The 20130-nt window shown below is 38.4% G+C and overlaps 1 protein-coding gene across 1 annotated transcript in view; it reads left to right on the top strand.

The window, feature by feature from the left end:
* The window catches only part of LOC135224571 (cysteine and glycine-rich protein 1-like), a 48695-nt gene extending 31390 nt beyond the window's left edge, over positions 1-17305 (top strand). The window contains exons 3-6 of the mRNA XM_064263688.1: positions 1425-1579; positions 12670-12796; positions 16688-16825; positions 17097-17305. Coding sequence (XP_064119758.1) covers positions 1425-1579; positions 12670-12796; positions 16688-16825; positions 17097-17161 — 485 coding nt within the window. The 3' untranslated portion in view covers positions 17162-17305. The remainder of the gene's footprint in view (positions 1-1424; positions 1580-12669; positions 12797-16687; positions 16826-17096) is intronic.
* The last annotated feature ends 2825 nt before the right edge of the window (positions 17306-20130 follow it).

Raw genomic sequence — 20130 nt, 5'->3', positions numbered from 1 at the left:
TCTCTCTCTCTCTCTCTCTCTCTCTCTCTCTCTCTCTCTCTCTCTCTCTCTCGCTTCCTTATTTCACAACTCGTGTTTCTAGCAAGCAAGGTTCTTTATGGAGAGTTAGTTGAAAATTCTTACAAAATTTAAATTTCGATGTAATTCATAAAATCTGCCTGGGGAATCTTAAGTTCGATCGTATAGTGTTTTTACTTTGCATGGAACCAGTGGTTATTCAGCAACGGCTTTACGTGACTTTCCAACCACGTCGAGAGTGAACTTCTGTCACTAGAAATACGCATCATCTCTCACCTCTCAATGGAACGGCCGAGAATCGGACTCGCAACCACCCAGGTGGCAAGCCAAGACCAAACTGATCATGCCACTGAGGGATCTACGTTACTGAAAAATGGAATGGAATTGTTAATTACAGAATCTTAATGAAAAGATTCAACATGTCATGGATTGAGAACATTCAAATCAAATCCTCCTCTTACAGAAACAGTAGTTTCGCCTTGTTTGACCCCCTTCAAATTGGTATAATATCCGGGAACACAGAACGACACACGTTAGTGATCTTGGAGTTCAGGCACTTCATTTGTGAAGGAAGAAAACCTTCTGCAGACTGCGAGGAAAAGGGAAATCAGTAAAACGAATCACGTTAAACGCATCGGAACCCCCAATATATTGCGTTGAATTGAATGCAGAACTTAGGCCATAGGTCAAACACTGAGATCTATGAGGAGGTCATTCAGAGCTGAAACGGAAATCAACAGTAAAAAGTTTGAAATGTGTAACAGGAGGAAAACCTCGCGTGGAAGAAAGAATATAAAAGGATCGAAAGGGGTTGCATCTAGGGGCCGAAGGTATGCTGTTAAGAACCTTAGATAATGCCTACAGTGCACTACATGAGGTTCACTGATGTCATTACCCCCTACGTACACGGCCTAGGTATACCTAGACTGTGCCTACGTGTATATATGAAGGTGTAGGTTCGTATGTTAGGATAATACAAATTCTGTTTTTAATTTGTTGTTTTATTTTGTCTGTTGTTGCCTCCCATGCAGAAGATGGGTGTGGGCGAGATGACTAACATTCTAAGTCAGTGATTCCCAACCACGGAACCCTGGGGTTCCTTATGCCATCATCAAGGGTTCCGCAAGAAGTCTTGAAATAAATAGGTATTGCAAATGACGCTGATCTGAATTTATACAGCTCGAAAAGCAGTGGTAGATATCATTATGGTTTATATAAATAAAGTAATTTTATTATATATATAATATATAGATATATATATAATATATATATAAAATACAGAGAGAGAGAGAGAGAGAGAGCCTGTAGATAAAGGTTCCCTAAGATATGAAAAATTGTTTCAGGGGGTTCCTTGTAGGTATAAAGGTTGGTAATCACTGTTCTAAGTCTGCCTTTTATTCCAACAGCCAAGTGCAACAAACTGCTGGACAGCAGCACCTTCACTGAGCATGAGGATGAGATGTACTGCAAGAGTTGCTATGGGCGTCTCTTTGGCCCCAAAGGCTACGGATACGGCATTGGCGCTGGAGTGCTCTCCATGGATGACGGGACGAAGTATCAGGTGAGGAATGCAGAATGGAGGAGCTCTTGTTTCCTTACTTTGGCAAAGGAATAATGGTCAATGTTCTCATTCTGAATGTTAATGATTTTTTTTATGTATTTGTGGAAACGTGAGCAAATGTATTTATTGTGTGCATGTGTTCAAGTGTGGAAGCGTGTGCCTTTGGGCAATTTTTAGTATAATTTTCATTCATTCATCACACCGAGTGAACTATTTGTTCCCAGAGATTGCTATCTTCCCTAGACCTGCTACTTTATTCAGATTCTTCGGGCCAGCCCTCTGAGATCTGACAGTCAGCTCAGTAGTCTGGTTAAACTGCTTTAATGATATTAATCTGTTACTGAAGAGAAGTCACGAATTCAGCCGTCAATCCTTTTGAACCTAAAGGGTCACCCTTCCAGCATCCAAACTTCAGTACGCGTTGCCCAGGCATTCAGGGACATTGATACTCTAATTCAGAAGATAAAATTAGAAATAAGGTGAAACTGTGTTTAAAAACAGTCATTGTTCATGTGTGTGAAAATATTTTGGCCTTCAACAAAGAACTTGTCAGCACGTGCATGCGAAAAACTTATTAACATGTAAGTAAATAAATAAATTTCACCTGGTGAGTTAAATTTATTTTTCATTGTTAAGCAGTTGCCACATATGTAAGTTGCCTTGTTCTATTTTTTCTAAGATACATGTTAAAGAATTTAAATTTTAATTCAAGTGGAAATTTTACTCTCTGTCTTCAGTTATAGGTAATTTTTATACGGAATTTTTATGAGCAAATACTAAAAAACATGATTCCACGCAGTGTAATATGGTTCAGGTAGGAATGCCGCCGACTTAATACATTATATAGTCAGGGAACGAAAATTTAAATACCTCCTTTAGTTGATGAAATGAATTGGTCCCATCAATTAAATTCCATTGTGAATTTAATTGATGGGACCAATTCATTTCATCAACTAAAGAAGATATTTACATTTTTCGTTCCCTGACTATATGCGTATTATGTCAGCGGCATACCTACCTGAACCATACTACACTGCGTGGAATAATTTTGTTTAGTATTTGCTCATAAAAATTCCGTATAAAAACTACCTATAACTGAAGACAGAGAGTAAAATTTCCAAGGGTGGTTGCCCACGTTAATTTGGATTATATACCTTCTACGTAGAAGAAGTAAGGAGGCTCCTCTAATGACGAACGAGTTACGGCTGTTCGTATCTTGATTTGTTTGTAAGTCCAACTTGATATACACAGAGTCGATACGTACAGTATTATTTAGTTTTTTTCATACTAAAACACAATACTATGACTGTACTGTATTTTATAGAGTATTTTTTGATACGATATATATAACACTTGAATACATTAAGCAAATTATAATAATAATACAGCAAAGTACAACTTTTCTTACCTTTGAACAGATTTTAATTTACGTTCACGGTTGTTCGTATCTCTGAAAGTTCGTGAGTACAGGAACGTCTGTAATGGATTTAGATATAGTGTGTAACGACAACACACCAGTATTCCTGCCATTTTAAATTATTTTGGTCAAAACAATGAAGTTTAGAAATCAATATTTACATTCATGTAAAAAGCATTATGTAACCGTGAATACACCGATGAAGAAAAAGATGTAACTGGGGCTACAGGCAAGAAATTCAAATATCCTGTTTCTATATTGAACAATGCACAAAGAACAGCAAAAAAGACTTTATGATATCGACATAAAATTTCCAATGCAAAAAACAAATGTCTACTACCACATAATTTCAAAGATATTCCCTGGCTGCGTAAGAAGTTTGGAGTTACATATATCAAGTCTCATGTAATTCTTGTGACAACTTTTGTATTGGTCAAACTAGAAAATCATTGGAAAAGAGAATGTACAAGCATAAAAATGAATATGATATGCTCAGGAGAGCAGTGGAAGTTTCACACATGTTAGTTAAAACAGTCATACCCCCACTGAACGCCTAACTCGTGTGCCTCTTGTCTTGGACAGACTTTCTGCTGGAAACTGTAGCTCTGTATAAGACATAAATGGTGAGTCCCGCGTGTCACATCTGGCGCTGAATCCTAATGAGGAAAGGTGCTTCATCCACGACGCTACCAAGACCGAGACTTTATTCCAGCTTACACATATATGTATCTGTATCAAAGAATTGGAAAGCTTTTACTAGAATCGAAATGCACACATTCTCACGTTGGTAACGAGGTCCTAATTTTTTTTTTTTTGCTAAAGTATACAGTCTAGTTGATACATTCACCCGAACTATATTCGAATATAATTCTGGTGAATGTGTCATTTAGACTGTATACTTTAGCAAAAAAATAAAAGCACTTCGTTACCTGTGAGAATTAGTGTATTTCGGTTCTAGGAAAATCTTTGTCAAATCTTCCCAGTTCTTGGATACAGGTACATATACCAACAAGCTGAATATAGTCACTCGTTCTTGGCAGAGTAGTGGATGAAGCACAACTCCTAATTAGGATTCAGGGCTAGATGTAAACAGCGGGACTGACCATTTATGTCTCATACAGAGCCACAGTTTGCAGCGGATAGCCCATCCAAGACAGGAAGTCTACAACGAGTCAGGAGTCCACTGGTTGTATGACTGTTTCAACTAACACGTATGAAACTATGACTCTTTCAACTTACATGTATGAAACTTCCACTGCGCACCTGAGCATATCTTATTCAGATGCAACAACACAATGTGCAAGCTACTGGAGCTGTATCTTCCTAGTGGTCGCCCATATTGAAGTCTCAGCAGAAACTGTATCGAGAAATAGTAGGAAAACAAGTCGTGAAGAGTTCGTTGTCATTTGTATCATCGTAGTTCGGTTCAAAATGATGAGTAGATTTCACCAAAAGCCAAAAGGCTGATGAGGATGATTTCTTTTTCGTCGCCAGCAGAATATTTGAGTTTGAACAATACATTCACATATGAGTAACCTTAATCAGTTCTTCGGTCATTAGATAAAGCGTTTTCGAGTTATATGAAGGTAAGAATTGTAATAAAATGCTTAAACATAATTTTCTCAAGTCATTATCTAATTACTGTCACTGAATTTGCTGACACTAGTGCAGGGATTAGTTTTCTGTAAAATAAAATGATTGAGATGGCTATTTGTCTGTCCGTCTGCACTTTCTGTCCGCCCTCAGATCTTAAAAACTACTGAGGCTAGGGGGCTGCAAATTGGTATGTTGATCATCAACCCTCCAATCATCAAGCATAACAAATTGCAACCCTCTAGCCTCAGTCGTTGTCTTTGATTTAAGGTCAAGTTAGCCGTCATGATCGTGCGTCTAGCACCGCTATAGATGGCAGCAACACCAACCACCAACGGGTCATGGCTGGGAGTTTCATGCAACATTATATTTTGTACAGATAACTCGATTTTTTACTGGTTTATGAGAAGTTTCCTTTTCCATTCGAGTTGTTTCCGGCTTCTTTCGCTAACCTTCCCGCTCTGTTCGTGACGGTGAGTGGAGTCGTTCTGTCAAAGCCGACGTTTTAACAAATAGACGGCAATTTTCTGTACTACAGGATCCCTGCACAAGCAGAATTGAACTGCTAATCACTGACCAGTTAGCTGGTAGTTCCTTAAGTAATGATAATTTGTCTGTGTTTATTTCTTTCCCTTTTTAACCGCTTCAGTGGGTTAGTTCGGTAGTAGCTTTATTTTCTGCTCATTCCAATCATGTTTTCTTTATTTCTTTAAGATTTCTACGTATGAATAAAAAAAATTTACTTTTCCGTTATATTGTCTCCGTAAACTTTAGAAATAATGTAAAAGATGAATATTTTATGTTGTATTGTGTTTATTGCTACCCGTGAAACCTGTTGTTTTTGTGCTTTTGTACTTTGACATAATGGGAATACTTTCCGTAGCACACATCATTATACTCAGCGACCACCAAAGGTTCACAAAATAGGCCTCGGCACCGGGCGCCTTTAGACATCGAAGCTTCTCTCTGGTTTCATGTTTAACACTGAATCACAACGAAAGCCGGTCGGCATAAATCAGTTAGGCAGTCGAGTTATGGTCTGTTTACTTTTCAGTAAATCACGATTCAGGCCACTCAGTGTACGTGCGTCTCCATCAGCATCATGCATGGGACGGTTTCTTGCGCATGACATTGAGCTTCCCCTTGCAAGTGACGACACTGTTCGCCTCAGTTGAAGGGCTTGCCTTTGATGGCCTTCAGGCAGTGGTTCTCAACCATGGGGGGAATTCTCCCCCTGGGGGGCGATTTCAGAGTTTCGGGCGGTTGAGTGAGGGGGACTGTGACCACAGATTGGCAGACTCAAACTGGTGCTGGGTTTTTTCTTCGCTAGAGTGTGTTTGTGTTATAGTAGATTCACATCAACCGTGCATTTGATGTCTAGGCCAGTCCCTTACGACGCTCCTGATTGGCTGTTGATAAACCAGTCTCACGGCTGGAAAGTCTCAGTCTCTCGAGAGAGTTCACATGGGTAGGATCTGTGTTCCACCTCTCCTGAGGAGTATGTCTTTCAAACGTAGCCCTCGGGAGAGGTGGGGCATACATCCTGCGTATGTGAACTCTCTCGAGAGACTTGAGAGTTTCCAGCCGTGTGATTGGCTTATCAACACCCAATCAGGAACGTCGTAAGGGACTGGCCTAGACATCAAATGCACGGTTGATATGAATCTACTATAGTATTTTGTTGCATAATACATATTTGGAATGCTGTATTTTGTTGCATATTACGTATTTGGAATGCACCTTTTGAGGAAGACAATTTTGGAAATGGGTTGGGAGAGGGAATGACATTCTGACATATGGTGAAAGGCGCATGGGCCAAGGAAGGTTGAGGACCACTGCTAGAGGAAAGGGAACACTTTGATGATGCTGTGGTGGAGAATTCCTGTCGGCACAAAATTCTTATCAGTGACAAGGCCACCTTCATTATTGTTAAAGGACTGCTGAAATCCACTCCCACTTGAGATTCCAAAAATGAAGCATTTAAATTGATTTTCCTTTTCGGTGTATCGAAGGGTAGAATTACTGTAAGAAGACCGCCCGATGCCATTCTTTCTCCCTCTTGGGATGCTAAATAATCGATGTTGTCATTTTTTTTCTTTTTCAGATACGAGTGTTCCTACAGGGCACAGACAGGTCGATTCCATTTCGAAATGAAGCCAGTAAAGGCAGACAAGGTTTTATTTTCTAAGGAAAGTAAAGTCGGTACCCAGGTGAATAATAGCAAAACGGTTCATTTAGCAGTTTGAAGGTTGACTGTGGTCTGGTGTATGACGTAAGAATCCTGCTCACAACATGCTGACGTCAGTACTCTCTCTAGAGGGCAAGCGTCAGCAAGGTCAGGAAGTACGCAAGTTGTCAACGTTCCAGAATGATTCGTGACGTTACACGTTCAATGCAAACACGCGTGTGCTCACCTTGTTATAGTGTGTATTAACACAACCTCTGATAAGTGAAGAAGAACTACTTGTTTCTTTAGCTTCATCGCAAAAAAGATGATGTTCAGTGATAATGCTTTCGTGGTTTGAAAGTTCCTTTAACGAATGCAGTCTGTGCAGATGTCTTTCAAATACCAGTGTAGGGACGAAACGTTTTCGTCGCTTCCCAAATACTAGAAAAGAGAATAAACTAATTGGTTTATCTCTACAAGGGCAAGACTCTCTGTCGCGATATGTGTCATTCCAAGTCTCCTCCTTTGAAGTAAGCGTTATGGGCGACCATCAACGAGACATTTCAGATTTGATTCCATAGGGGGATAGTGCCGTTAGTGCACCTTACGGGGTGCACTGTAGTCATTACTAAAGCTTCTTTGCAGCGTCCCTTCGGCCCCTAGCTGCAACTCCTTTCATTCCTTTAACTGAACCTCCATACACATTATTTTCCATCTTGCTATCCACCCTCTCCTAATGCTTATTTCATAGTGCAACTGCCGGGTTTTCCTCCGGCTTACACCTTTCAGACCTCCCTGCTCTTATCTTCCTTTCCAGCGCTGAATGACTATATAGGTCCCAGTGCTTGGCCTTTGACCTAAACTATATTCTATTCCAGAAGAACTGAAGCATAATCTTTCCAACACTTCTCTTTTGAAATCATTAGATAAGTGAGCCATTTATAACGTCATTTTGTTCTCATGAAATAATTGATGTTTGATATGTTCAAGAGTTACGGATTTCATTCGGGGATTTTCCACTGCGCAGAGAGTATGGCATTTGAAAGAAGCACTAATGCAGATTACCAGCAGAATGTTTAGCATTTATCGTTTTTAGGCTAAAATATACACACTTTCACCGTTCATAGTAGCCACAATGATGGCCTCAGCACCTCTCGCTTTCCTCAGACCTTTGTGGAAGCCAAGAAGAAGGAGCAGTGAATACTAATATGGAAGGTGGAATAATAGAGGCGGTTCATTTGTATGGATATTTGGGGGCAGATATAATGGTTGATGGTAGGATGTGGGTAGTGAGTCAAAGAGCAGGTGAGTAGCAAGGAAGGCAACGAACTGTGTGCAAGAGATTGTACTACAGAGACTTGGAACACCTACGGAAGCGAAGTCGGGAAAACTATGTGGAAGCGCTACTGATACAACTTTGCTTGAAGGAACTGAAGTTGGATGCTTAGGAAAGGTAAAAGGTGATAGCTGCTAAGATGAAATGCGTGTGCAATAAATGCTGTATAGTAATTAATGGAAGGACGAGAAATGTCGAGATGCATGAGAATAAAAGGTAAAATAAAATTGCGTTAAGGTAGTTTGGAAACGTAGAAAGTATAAAGGACGATGAGTTGGTGGAAAGAGGTAAATAATCAATAGATGGCGAGGGTTGGGTTGGGGGGGTGGAAGGAGAGGATGACCTAGAAAGTGATGGTAATGTTGTGGAAGAGTATATGGGAAAGGAAGGAAGGGTCTTCATATACAAGAAGCTCTGCGAGAGCGGTGTAAGATGGAGGTGACTCAATGTGTGCAGGGCAGAGCTGAGCCTTAGGGGTAGGTGTGTATGAAGCAGCTAATGTTGGGAAAGAGTTATGCATATAAAATATGCGTGTATATATATATATATATATATATATTATATATATATATATATATATATATATATACTATATATATATATATATATAATGTTTGAAAGGTGTAACAGGAGGAAAACCTCGCAGTTACACTATGGATCAATTGTTGGGAGAGGGTGGAAACTAAGTTGGAAGTAAGAGAATATGAAAGAAGGTACAGTAAAAGGAACGAAAGTGGTTGCTGCTAGAGGCCGAATGCACGCTGCAAAGAACCTGAAGTAATGCCTCTAGCATACAGTTATTAAGGCGCAAACATCCCATTTATATCGAATTCAATTACCTTAGAATGACTTGCACCTTCCGTGAAACATGTAGGTACTATGCGCTCCTGCCCTGAACAAAATTTAAACGTGCTTTTCTGGATAATAGCTAGACGGCAGTGCCGTTATCGGCCTCACTACAAAGAGACAACAAGGCGGATCAATGTCACTGTCATTTTAACGCTTTATGTTAAAGGCATATAGGTTCGAATCCTATACTCGGTTTTTTTCCATCTGTCCACAAGCCTGTGGTGTTTGCGTATGGTAACACTGCGTCCCGGGCTTTAGATAGTTACATTCAGCTTACATTCAACAACAATAACAATATCCTATTTCGAATATTAACGGTGCAATTCGCATACAGTAAATTATTAAAACACTTTTCCGTTGCATATGTACACCAAGATATCCTTTTATTTACCTAAAACTTACACATAGTGTAACTATCTAAAGCCCGGGACGCAGTGTTACCATACGCAAACACCACAAGCGGGTGGACAGATGGAAAAAAATGGAGTATATTCATTGTGGAATTTATCATTTACAATCCATTTTGGGTATAAGTGTATCCAATATACATGAGTTATTTGTGGCTTAAAACTTGATAAATATGAAAAATCTCATGTGGATTGGTAGCTTATATTGTATATATATATATATATATATATATATATATATATATATATATATATATATATATATTATATATACTATATATCATGATTTCTTCGATTTTTTTTTAAGTTGGAGCTCAAGGCTTTGTAGTGACAAGCTTATCAAAAGAAAAGAGCAAAGAATTTGGGAAATTACGAGGGCATTGTGGCTATTACAATTTCACACACACACACATATATATATATGTGTGTGTGTGTCCACAAGTCGTACGTGATCCCTCCGGCCATTTTCTGTTATCACCAGATATTCGTTGGCAGTTGAATATGGACTTACAGCATATTCAGACAAAAAGACATTTCACTATGGATAAAGTATGTTCACTTTGTTCCACACTTCTTCCTCATTTTATTGACTCCCTTTTCCTCTCATTTGAAAGCAACAGTTTCTTCAAGTGAGTAAAACTAGACGCAAAATATTATGACTGAAAACATATTCCTACACGATGTGACATAATACAGCAGAATTTCAGTCAGGATTCGGCCATTCCTATTGTTATTAATTCTTGAGAGTTCTCGTGCTTCCACCAGACTCCTTAAACCCGAGGAACAGCAGCAGCAACGTACTCGATGAAACGCCGTCGCTTAATAGCCGAAGAATATTCAAGCTTTGATGACACCTATGAATCAGGCATCAACAGTTGATCCCTAGACACCGTTTTTAGTTGTACTGCTCTTCACCAGGGATACGAATGCATAAAGATGGCGACCTGAACGCACGGAGGTCTTACTGTAGTTGCTGGTGCCTCACACTTCCAAGCCATAACGGGTCCGTCATTACGGAAGAAAGAAAAACCACAGTCATCTCGTTACTCGCGCCTGCTGACTTGGAATTTGCCAATCGTCGTCCCATGGGTGACAGCGATGTCGGTTTCAAAAACCTCCTCCGGTCTGAGCGTGAGCTCGGCGGCCTCCCATGTCCGGCTAACTGAGGACCTGGGTCAACAGTATGGCAGTCCTTTTTTTCAGTCCCACCTACAGTGTCCTGGCAACGACGTGTCCAACTCTGCTCTGAAATACCAGCAACCGTTTTTTCACACGCCATCTTGCTTGATCAGTTGTAGGAAATGCATATAGCCTTTTCAGTCTTACAGAAAACTAGGAAAGTTGCACTCTGGATTTTTTTTTTCTATTTTTATGAAAGCAAACAGTGATATGAGAGAATGTCGCTTAATTCTTGCTGTGGGCTTTCACAAAAGAGATCTTTGTCATAATAGATACAACATTTTGACATATGTATACAAATACAAAAATGCACTCAAGCACAAACATATTCATACATACATAATACGTGCATATATATATATATAAATATATATATATATCATATATATATATATATAGATACTATATATATATATATATATATATATATGTAATAATATATATATATACATATATGTATATATATATATAATATAATATATATGTATATAAAAAATATATATATATATTATAGTATATATATATATATATATATATTATAACACCGTGCACTAAGATATTTTAGGATTCAGGGGCAAAACCAGTAAAAAGAAAGTAAATAGATATTGCAACTGCGTGATACAAAAGGAGTATGGGACAACCAGCCAACCCAGTGCTAATGAAGTGGACAAGTGAGAAAAAAAAAACTGCAAATGGCCGAGGGATGCCAATTGCCCGGCCCTCACCGAAGAATATAGGGCATTAAAAAGGATTCCAGGATGAGTTGCTCCTTGTGACCCTTAAGAAGTGCCTCCTGGAATCTCTAGCAGCCATCGGCTGTAGTATAGTCTAGTATCGTCATTTAAAAAAAAGGAAAAAACAAACAAACTTGTTCAAGAGGCAATTCTTTCCCACCGTTATCCCAACATTAAGGGGTCGGTTGCCTGATGCGCCTTCTCCTCTGCCTTCTTGTTTCATGTTTCATTTCTCCGCTGCCTTCTATCAAAGGCATCATCCTCCACCAAACATCTCTTCATATCTTCCTTCACTGTATCTCGCCATCTAACACTTGTCTCCCTCTCGATCTCCTTCCTCTCACAGGTTCCTCCGAAGCCCTCTTCACTCCTTCCTCGCCATCCATCCTCAACGCATGTCCATACCATCTCAATCGTGACACTCTTATCACCTGTTATCTTTACTAAGCCTACCCTTCTTCTTATTTCATCATTTTCCAATAGTCTCTCAAGCAGCGATACTCCCATAGTTGTTCAGTAGGCAAATGTGTATCTTCAAATTCTGCTGCATCCTTGACACCATCACAACTCGTGGAGACGACGCTCCCCTCGAGCACTTTGCAGAGATGCAACTGGAGATCCGAAGTAGAGTAACATAATCCCAGAGACCTCAATCATACCCTTTTAGGGGGCTAGTGCCGTCAGTGCACCTCACATGGTGCACTATAAGTATTGCTTGATGGTCTTCGCAGCGTCCCTTCGGCCGCCAGCTACAACGCCTTTCATTCCTTTGACCGTACCTGCGTTCATATTCTCTGTCTTCCATCTGACATTCCACCACTGTAACAATTGTTTCGTAGTGCAAATGGTTTTCCTCCTGTTACACCTGTTAAACCTTACTGTCAATTTTCGTTTCACTGTTGAATGACCTCATGGGTCACCATCCTTGGCATTTAGTCTATATTCTGTTCTATGTTCAGTCCTAAATGATACCGAGTAAGGAAAGATACGAACACCGTAAGCTTTTGCTGCTCTCATTTTTGTACAAATGCAAGAATTGACATATGGTCGTCCTTCTGCATAAGGATATAAATGTGCAAAGGAAATAGCTGACAGAAGAAACTGCGCTGAAGTAGATTTTTTATTTGTCTTGTTAAGTAAGTGTCTTACAGGAAAGATGTCAGGCAAATGCATGTATCATAAGCATTCTACTGTGATTTGTCGAATGGAGAGATACGTTGTATAACCGACTTTTAGTCTTTAAAATTTCATTTAGAGGGTTAAAGTAAGATTTACCGGGTGTCAGTACCATATTTGGTATGTCTGATGTGTTATGTTTAAAGTTTCTGTATTTACTTATGGCATGAAATACCTGTTATTCAAATAACAGCCTTGGTTTTTTTTTATTTGTTTCGTCCTCTCTTTTCAGAATGGCCCACCAACCAGCAACATCCCAGCTACGATGGAGGCCTATGTGGCTCCCCTAAAACAATCTGCCCCGACTGTGAAGCCTTTAAAGCCTAAGTGGGGAGGAGCCGATTACTGCGTCAGATGTTGTAAGTTTGATCACCCATTTCAGTCCCATTTCAGTTCATACCTTCATATACAATACAGCCCTCGCCTTTGCACATGCGTACCTGGTGCTGGTGTGCTAGATTCAGGTGGCTTTATGTCAGTATGGGCTCTTGCACTCGGCAGCCTGTAGTACACACAGAAGTACCTGGTGCTGGTGTGCTAGATTCAGGTGGCTTTATGTCAGTATGGGCTCTTGCACTCGGCAGCCTGTAGTACACACAGAAGTACCCTGTAGGAGTCAATAAACAAAACAAAATATTCATGAGTAGAATAAGTTGACGGGTTATAATACTCCTTCTTGCGCTCGTATCCGTATTAGGTTTTAGCCGCATTTGTGAAGAGTAAATTAAAATCTGAAGAAGGAAAGAAAAGGACCTTTTAAACAGGTATGAGGGATTAATTATTGAAAGCCCTCTGCACTACAGCTAGTGGAAGGTGTAGCTGTTATTAAGCTGGCTGTAGACAGATAGTAGCCAGGTAAGTTACTCGCTGGCGTCATGGGGTTTTGTATGCGCTGCTGTTGTATTTAAAATCTAAAACAATTGATTTGAACCTTCATTTTTGGAAACATTTTGCAGACCCACGGTTGTACATGCAATATTGGGGTAGATATATTTTTTGTGTTAAGAACAGTGGCCTGTGCTTTCTAACATACATAATAATGAACCTCATGTCCTTTCTGATTTTTATATCTTATGTTACTAAACTATACTTGTTGCTTTCCTTCAAACATCTCGTGAGGTTCTGTAAGTGCCTTAAACGCTTTCATGTTCTGCATTGCATTTTGGATCCTCAGGAATTTCAACACTGTTGACTTTAGAGATTCTTGGGAATTTGCTCAGAAATGTTGATTCCACAAACAGATTGAACTTACTTTATTCTCAAACGTTATTTTATTTACTCTATCTCGAGAGAAGTGAGGGTTTCAAAGTTTTCGAAAAATAAAGATTGATTTTAGTTGCTTGGTCCATTGACCGTAGGTGTGAAAGTAATGATAAATTTTGTAAACATTGTCTGTGTTTCCATCCATTGTTTTTGCACAATGAACACAGATGTTTAACGTGTAAGCTGGAGTCTTCTGTAAATCCTTCTTATGATGTGTGGCATATTGATATTCCTTGTATTTTGTTCCTCTAGACATAGTGTCAGTTGCCAAATTCTATGATGTTTGAAGATAATCCACCATTTTCTGGTCATGGTACTTATTAATCATTAGACTGAAGCTGATGTCAGTTTTGACTGCATCAATCTAAAACAAGTATCAAATGCGCTGAATTTCCCTTGGCGCAATGAATTTTCTATACAGCGTACAACAATAATCAAGGCCACCAGAAGTAGATCCATCTTTCAGTGGTCTCGGTATAGTGCTGTATGAGCCGCGGTCCATGGAACTCTCAGCTGGCCGTGATGGCCTGTGTTGTTGTGTTGCCAGAAGCAAGATCATGGCTAAATTGAACCTTGAATGAAATAAAAAACGAATGAGGCTGGAGGACAGAAAAAGTGCGGACAGACAGACAAAGCCATGTCAGTATGTAGTTTTCTTTTACAGAAAACTAAATAAAAAATGTTTTTTTTTTTTTTAATTTCATGACTGACAGACTTCACAGAAAGCAGTTCAAGTACAGAATTCACACAGTGGCTTCTGTCTTTGTTTGTGCTCAAGTACGCAACCCTTAAAATTGTTGTGGTTTATGACAGCAGGAAGTGAGTCTTATGATTGCAATGCAACAACATCCGTTTTACTGTATAACTTGGCAAAAAAAATTCACTATTTAGGCAATCATCTTTCAAATTCCATTGTTTTTGTGTTATTTTCTGAATTCATATGTGTTTGCAAACCATTGACGATTGCATTTGTCAGCCATAAAGGTTCCTATGTGCTAAACCAAGCATTTGGCAACTTATTCACCCCACACAACATCCTTCTTTTGTATTGTATATAATTACTCTAAATCAAACTAGCAGAAGAGAAGACCACTGACAGTTGCATTATTTATTTAAGATACGAATACTTTACAATGCGTTGTATAATGAAAATATGATTCTCATTCATTTGCAAAGCAAACCACAATAATTTGGGGGTAGCTATATTTTTGTGTGAAAATTTTGTCTGGTCTGTCTGGATATTTTTCCAAGCAATGCAGTATATAGGTATTTGGTAACACCGTACATTGCTAAAATTTCTTTTAAAAACTTAATTACTCCATAAGTGTTGCTTTTAGTGTTCATTCAAAATATGGCTAACGTATTGCGAATTCAGACAAGTTGCTGGATAGTGTTCTTATTCAAAAGGTGGTTTATGTGAGAGCGTAGGTAGTTCCATGCTACTCTTATAAATAAATATGTTACAAGGATTAGGATGTCTCAAAGACAGTTTATTCCATGTTCAGTTCACATATCTTGTATGTGAAGAAGTTCCCACAATGGGATGTGTTGTATCTCTTTAGTTCTAGTTTCCATCCATTATTTCTTGTCTGACTTTCTTTTAATGTGAAGAGGTTACTGTCTTCTTTTGTTATGCCTTTCAGTATTTTGAATGTCTATTTGTTGTCCTCGCAACCGTCGTGTTCGTAGGTCATACATGTTCAGGCGCTCTTGTCTTTCGTAACCTATTTGTCTCATGGGTGGAATGAACTTTGTGGCTCTTGCTTGTACCCCTTCTAATCAGTGTTAGTGTTACTAGGTCATATTTTTTATCTCTCTCTCTCTCTCTCTCTCTCTCTCTCTCTCTCTCTCTCTCTCTCTCTCTCTCTCTCTCTTCCTAATAAAGGGTTGTAAAATTCGTATCATCATATAACTTTTACTTTTTACTTTTATCAGTATCATTATTTTTCGAAGCTCTAGCGTTTTTCAGGTATCGGCGTTCTCTATTTTAAGTTATCTTGGTTATACTGCAATTGGGCGGGATGTTCCAAACTAGTTCTATATGGGTTTATAGATATCTCCTAGATTTTGACCCCCAACAAAGTTCGAGGGTCGTTATCTAGGACTGATATATCTTGGGAGGTCATTATCTCTAATATTTACAGTCTTTTGTTTATGCTTTTACGGCCATCCCCAACGGACGTGTACTAAACAGAGCGCAAAGGTGGATACAATCAGAGCTAAAACCCTTGGGCTCCGTAGGAGGGGTAGAGCTGTCAGTGCACCTCCTGTAATCATTACTTAAGGTTCTATTTAGCGTCCCTTCGGCCCCTAGCTGCAACCCCTTTCATTCCTCTTACTGTACCTCCTTTTATATTCTCTTTCTTCCATCTTACTTTCCACCTTCCAACAATTTTTTCGTAGTGCAACTGTGAGGTTTTCCTCCTGTTCCGCCTTTCAAACCTTTATACTCGATTTTCCTTTCAGCGCTGAATGACCTCATAGGTCCCAGCGCTTGGCCTTTTGCATCAATGTTATATTCTTTCCTGTTGCCCTCTTGCGACAAATACAAAACTAGACGTACAGTTGTGGAAATGATAACCATTTTTAATGATAAATCTGAGGTCTTTATCAAAAACTATCTTTTTCATATTCTTCAGTAATCATTTGTAACATTTTGTTTGGTCTTGTCACGAATGAAAAGAATTTGGTTGGGCTTTCTACTTCCCTTTGCGAGCAATTGTTTAAATGTAAACTTTTTAAGGATCAACATAACTCAACAACAAAGAAATATAAGAAATGTTTCATAACATGATTCATATCCAAAGTAAAAAACAAAGTAGCAGATATACTGTCGATTGTTGTTCAGTCTTTTTGCTGACTCTCAGTAGCGAGAGCTATTATATAATGGAGCGCGTCTCCTGGTCACCAATGTACGTAGTAGCCTAAGACCCCAGTGCAAAATAAAGGCAGACTTTCTCTTACGGGATGATCCTAATCCATTGCAGCCAAGCAGGTCTTCATGGCAGAGCGAATCATGGCGGCAGGAGGAGCGTGGCACAAGGCTTGCTTCAGCTGTCGCGAATGTCACAAGAGGCTCGACTCCCACTCCATAAGGGAACGTGAACAGGACATTTACTGCAACCGTAAGTCTTCCGGGCTCACGTATGGTGGCAGTCTTACTGTCACATTGACTGGACGTAGAGTTTATATGTACCCTTTAAAAGCGTGATATTTTCCATGAAAATTGATCATTACTAATTTAAATCGAAAACAGGTTACGCCATGTATATGAATTTTAATTCGTTATTGAAAGAAATTGCAAAGAAGAATAACTCGGTAATGTATTTTGAAATATGTTGTTTGTGACTCAGTTCGAAATGACTGAGGAATTTATTTTTTTCTTCTTCTTTTCAGCCTGCTATGGGAAAAACTTTGGACCGAAGGGTTATTGGGGTTGGTCATCTGCCAAAGTTTCATAAATGTCGCGCTTGAAGGCAAAGTTCGAAGCACTTTCACCACCCTAGGTTTAGCGTTGGTTATTATGTAACCTTAACCATTGATGCTTGGTTCATGAATTTATATGCATTTTGATTTTGTTAGCAGCATAACGTTTAAGAATAAATAATATAACTAAAGTAACTTTCAGTGGAAAATTTTTCAGCTATTAACAAAGTCAGTTTTATTTGTCTTCACCTTATTTTGCACCTTGTGTATAGATGATAGTTTTGTCTTTTAAAAATATATAATCTTGGTCAACGTTCTATTATATTAGCCATTCTATATTCCCTTTTTTTATTCTTAGGTTTAACGAACTGCAAGTGAGCATAGCTTTGTACTGCAGTTCATTTGGTTTTAATTTAGTTTGACCAAGTAATTGTGGACATTGAGTCTTGCAGTTATATCTCTTAATTGTATGTATGCATTTACAATATCCTTCTGACCTGAAGTCAGCTTTACATAATGATGTGTGAAGCACTGAATGTAAAATTAAATAGACTAAATCTAGTTTTATGTACGCGGTTTCATTCTTCACCTGTTTTTACTTTTGCTCATTTTATTTTACCTCATTTGTTAGCTGTTGCTGAATTTCCATAACCAAAATAGTTTAAACAAAGGAAAGCCCCTTTAATGGGATGATGACTTAGCAGAGGCCAAGCTTTTAAGTATTAGTATGCACAATGACAAAAAGTAGAGTAGGGGTAAAAAGCCCATTGTCCCTCAACGCCTAGGTGCTAATCCCCAGGTAGTCGATTTTCTACCTGGAGATTAGCACCTAGGTGTGAAATTTCACACCTTTTAATGAGGTGATAATTACTTTTCACACCTTTTAATGAGGTATTAAGGTGTGAAAATTGACCATAAAGGTGTGAATATGGAAAATAGGTCGTTTCGGCGCCGCACAAAAACTACGGGGATGAAAACCCTAATTTCAACCCTAAAAAAACCCCCTACCCCAAACTCTTCATACTCTATGGTAGGTAAAACCCCTGATTTCAACCCTAACCCCCAAAAGGACCTCATATTCTATCTCTTAATATCTATATATACTATATATATATATATATCTAATACTATAATAGGTACATATATATACATATATATATATACATATATACATATCTATATATATATATATAGTATATATATATATATATATATTATATATATATATAATATATAGATATATATTATAATAGAATATATATATATATATGTATATATAGTTATATGATGTATATATATACATATTATATATATATATCTTTACATATATATATACTATATATCTATATATATATATATGTATATATATACATATATACTATATATATATATATATATATATATATATATATCTATAGTAATAGTGTGGCACAGTGTCGTTATTACAAAAGGCAATAACTTAATAATACTTAAGAAAAAGGCACGAAAACGGATAATAAGAGAAGAAAAAGATTTTCACAAGGAAAAGGGATACAGATAATGATTTTTCTTAGCGAAGGGATTTTGTTACTCCAAACATTAGGCTTTTAGCCATTAGACATCTGGTTTTCATCTCCCCCAAAAAGCCTCTGTCCGTACCAGCGATTAGTGACCAACAAGAGATTATGGGCGACGAAGGATATCGCTCAGGCATATTCGAGAAATTGGAAACTACTCTCATTAGCGCCTATGACTAATCGCCGTTCCTTCGTGAACAGGTCAGAGAGAGCCATCTGGCATACGTTAAAAAGGAATTCTATGACCCGTTGTTAGAAAGAGGGAAGTACCAAATTCTTAAAAGCTCCACCCTCCCAAAGGTAGGCCTCTAGTATCGACGAATCAAAAGCCATGAGTGTTGGTCATAAGACAGCCCAAAAAGGGGTATCAACGAATGACCTATGAGGTTACCAAGGGATACGCCCCTAAGAAGCCAGGACATGAAGAAGGAGGCGTATACAAATTCAAAGCCTACGAATTACTGTAGAAGACCTGACAGGAAGGCGGTCTCGTATGAAGTTAGCAGCCACTAAGACACAAAAGGTCTTTCAGAAAATGCCACACCCAGTCAGAATCCAAAATCCAAAGGCGGGGCTAAGGAGATTTCAACTGAACAAAAAGGCGAGACAGAGAGAGAGCAAGCAGAAAAGGGAGCAGAGAAAAAGGGGAACAGAGAAGCCAAGAGAGAGAACAACCGGGGAGCCTGAGGGGAGAACTGCAGTGGCATGGCTGTGAAACAGAGAAGGACAGAAGAATCCCCAGAAGAAGAACAGGTGCAAAAGTGTGGTGTGCGAAGCAATCAAAGACAGTGAAAGTGACAGAGAGAGGGGGGAAACCAACACATCATTCAACGCGCTGGTAGGCGAACGCAAGCGGTCAGACGTAAACCCGGGTGCCGAAGAAGACGAAAGAAGTTAAGTCCAAATAAATGTCCCCACACTTACATACATTAAACTCTATTAAAAGTAAATTACGCGATTAACATTTCAGTTAGACAGTTTTCTGGTATTTCAAGATTAAAAGATTTTCACTGAACTTTTTTTTTGGCAACAAAACCTTACGATATTTCTTATTTTTACTAATTATAACTAATCAGCTACTAAGACCTTTTCCCGAAACATTTGTATTTACTAACCAATAACTTTAAATTTTAATTTGAATTTTGATTGTGTCATTTTATGTTATTTTTTTGTGATTTTGGTTGTTTTTGTGATTTCTTGTACTTTGTTTTTTTTTTTTTTTTTATTTTTTTTTTTTTTTTTTTTTTTTTTAGTATTTGCTTTTTACTTTTATTCGTTACGTCGAATGAATGTTTTTTACTTGTTTTTATTTTGTTTGTTTAGGATAACAAGGGTAATTCACGGGAGGTCTCGTTAGCGTACACTTTACGGTCAGGTTCGTATCAGTTTTATTTTACCAGTACAGTTAAGAGGGTTTTTGTTGTTATTTAAGAATCGCTTACAGGTAA

Source organism: Macrobrachium nipponense, chromosome 12 (assembly GCF_015104395.2).
Source record: "Macrobrachium nipponense isolate FS-2020 chromosome 12, ASM1510439v2, whole genome shotgun sequence".
Lineage (NCBI taxonomy): Eukaryota > Metazoa > Arthropoda > Malacostraca > Decapoda > Palaemonidae > Macrobrachium > Macrobrachium nipponense.
The sequence above is the reverse complement of the archived record's forward strand: the minus strand, read 5'-3'. Positions and strand labels throughout refer to the sequence as shown.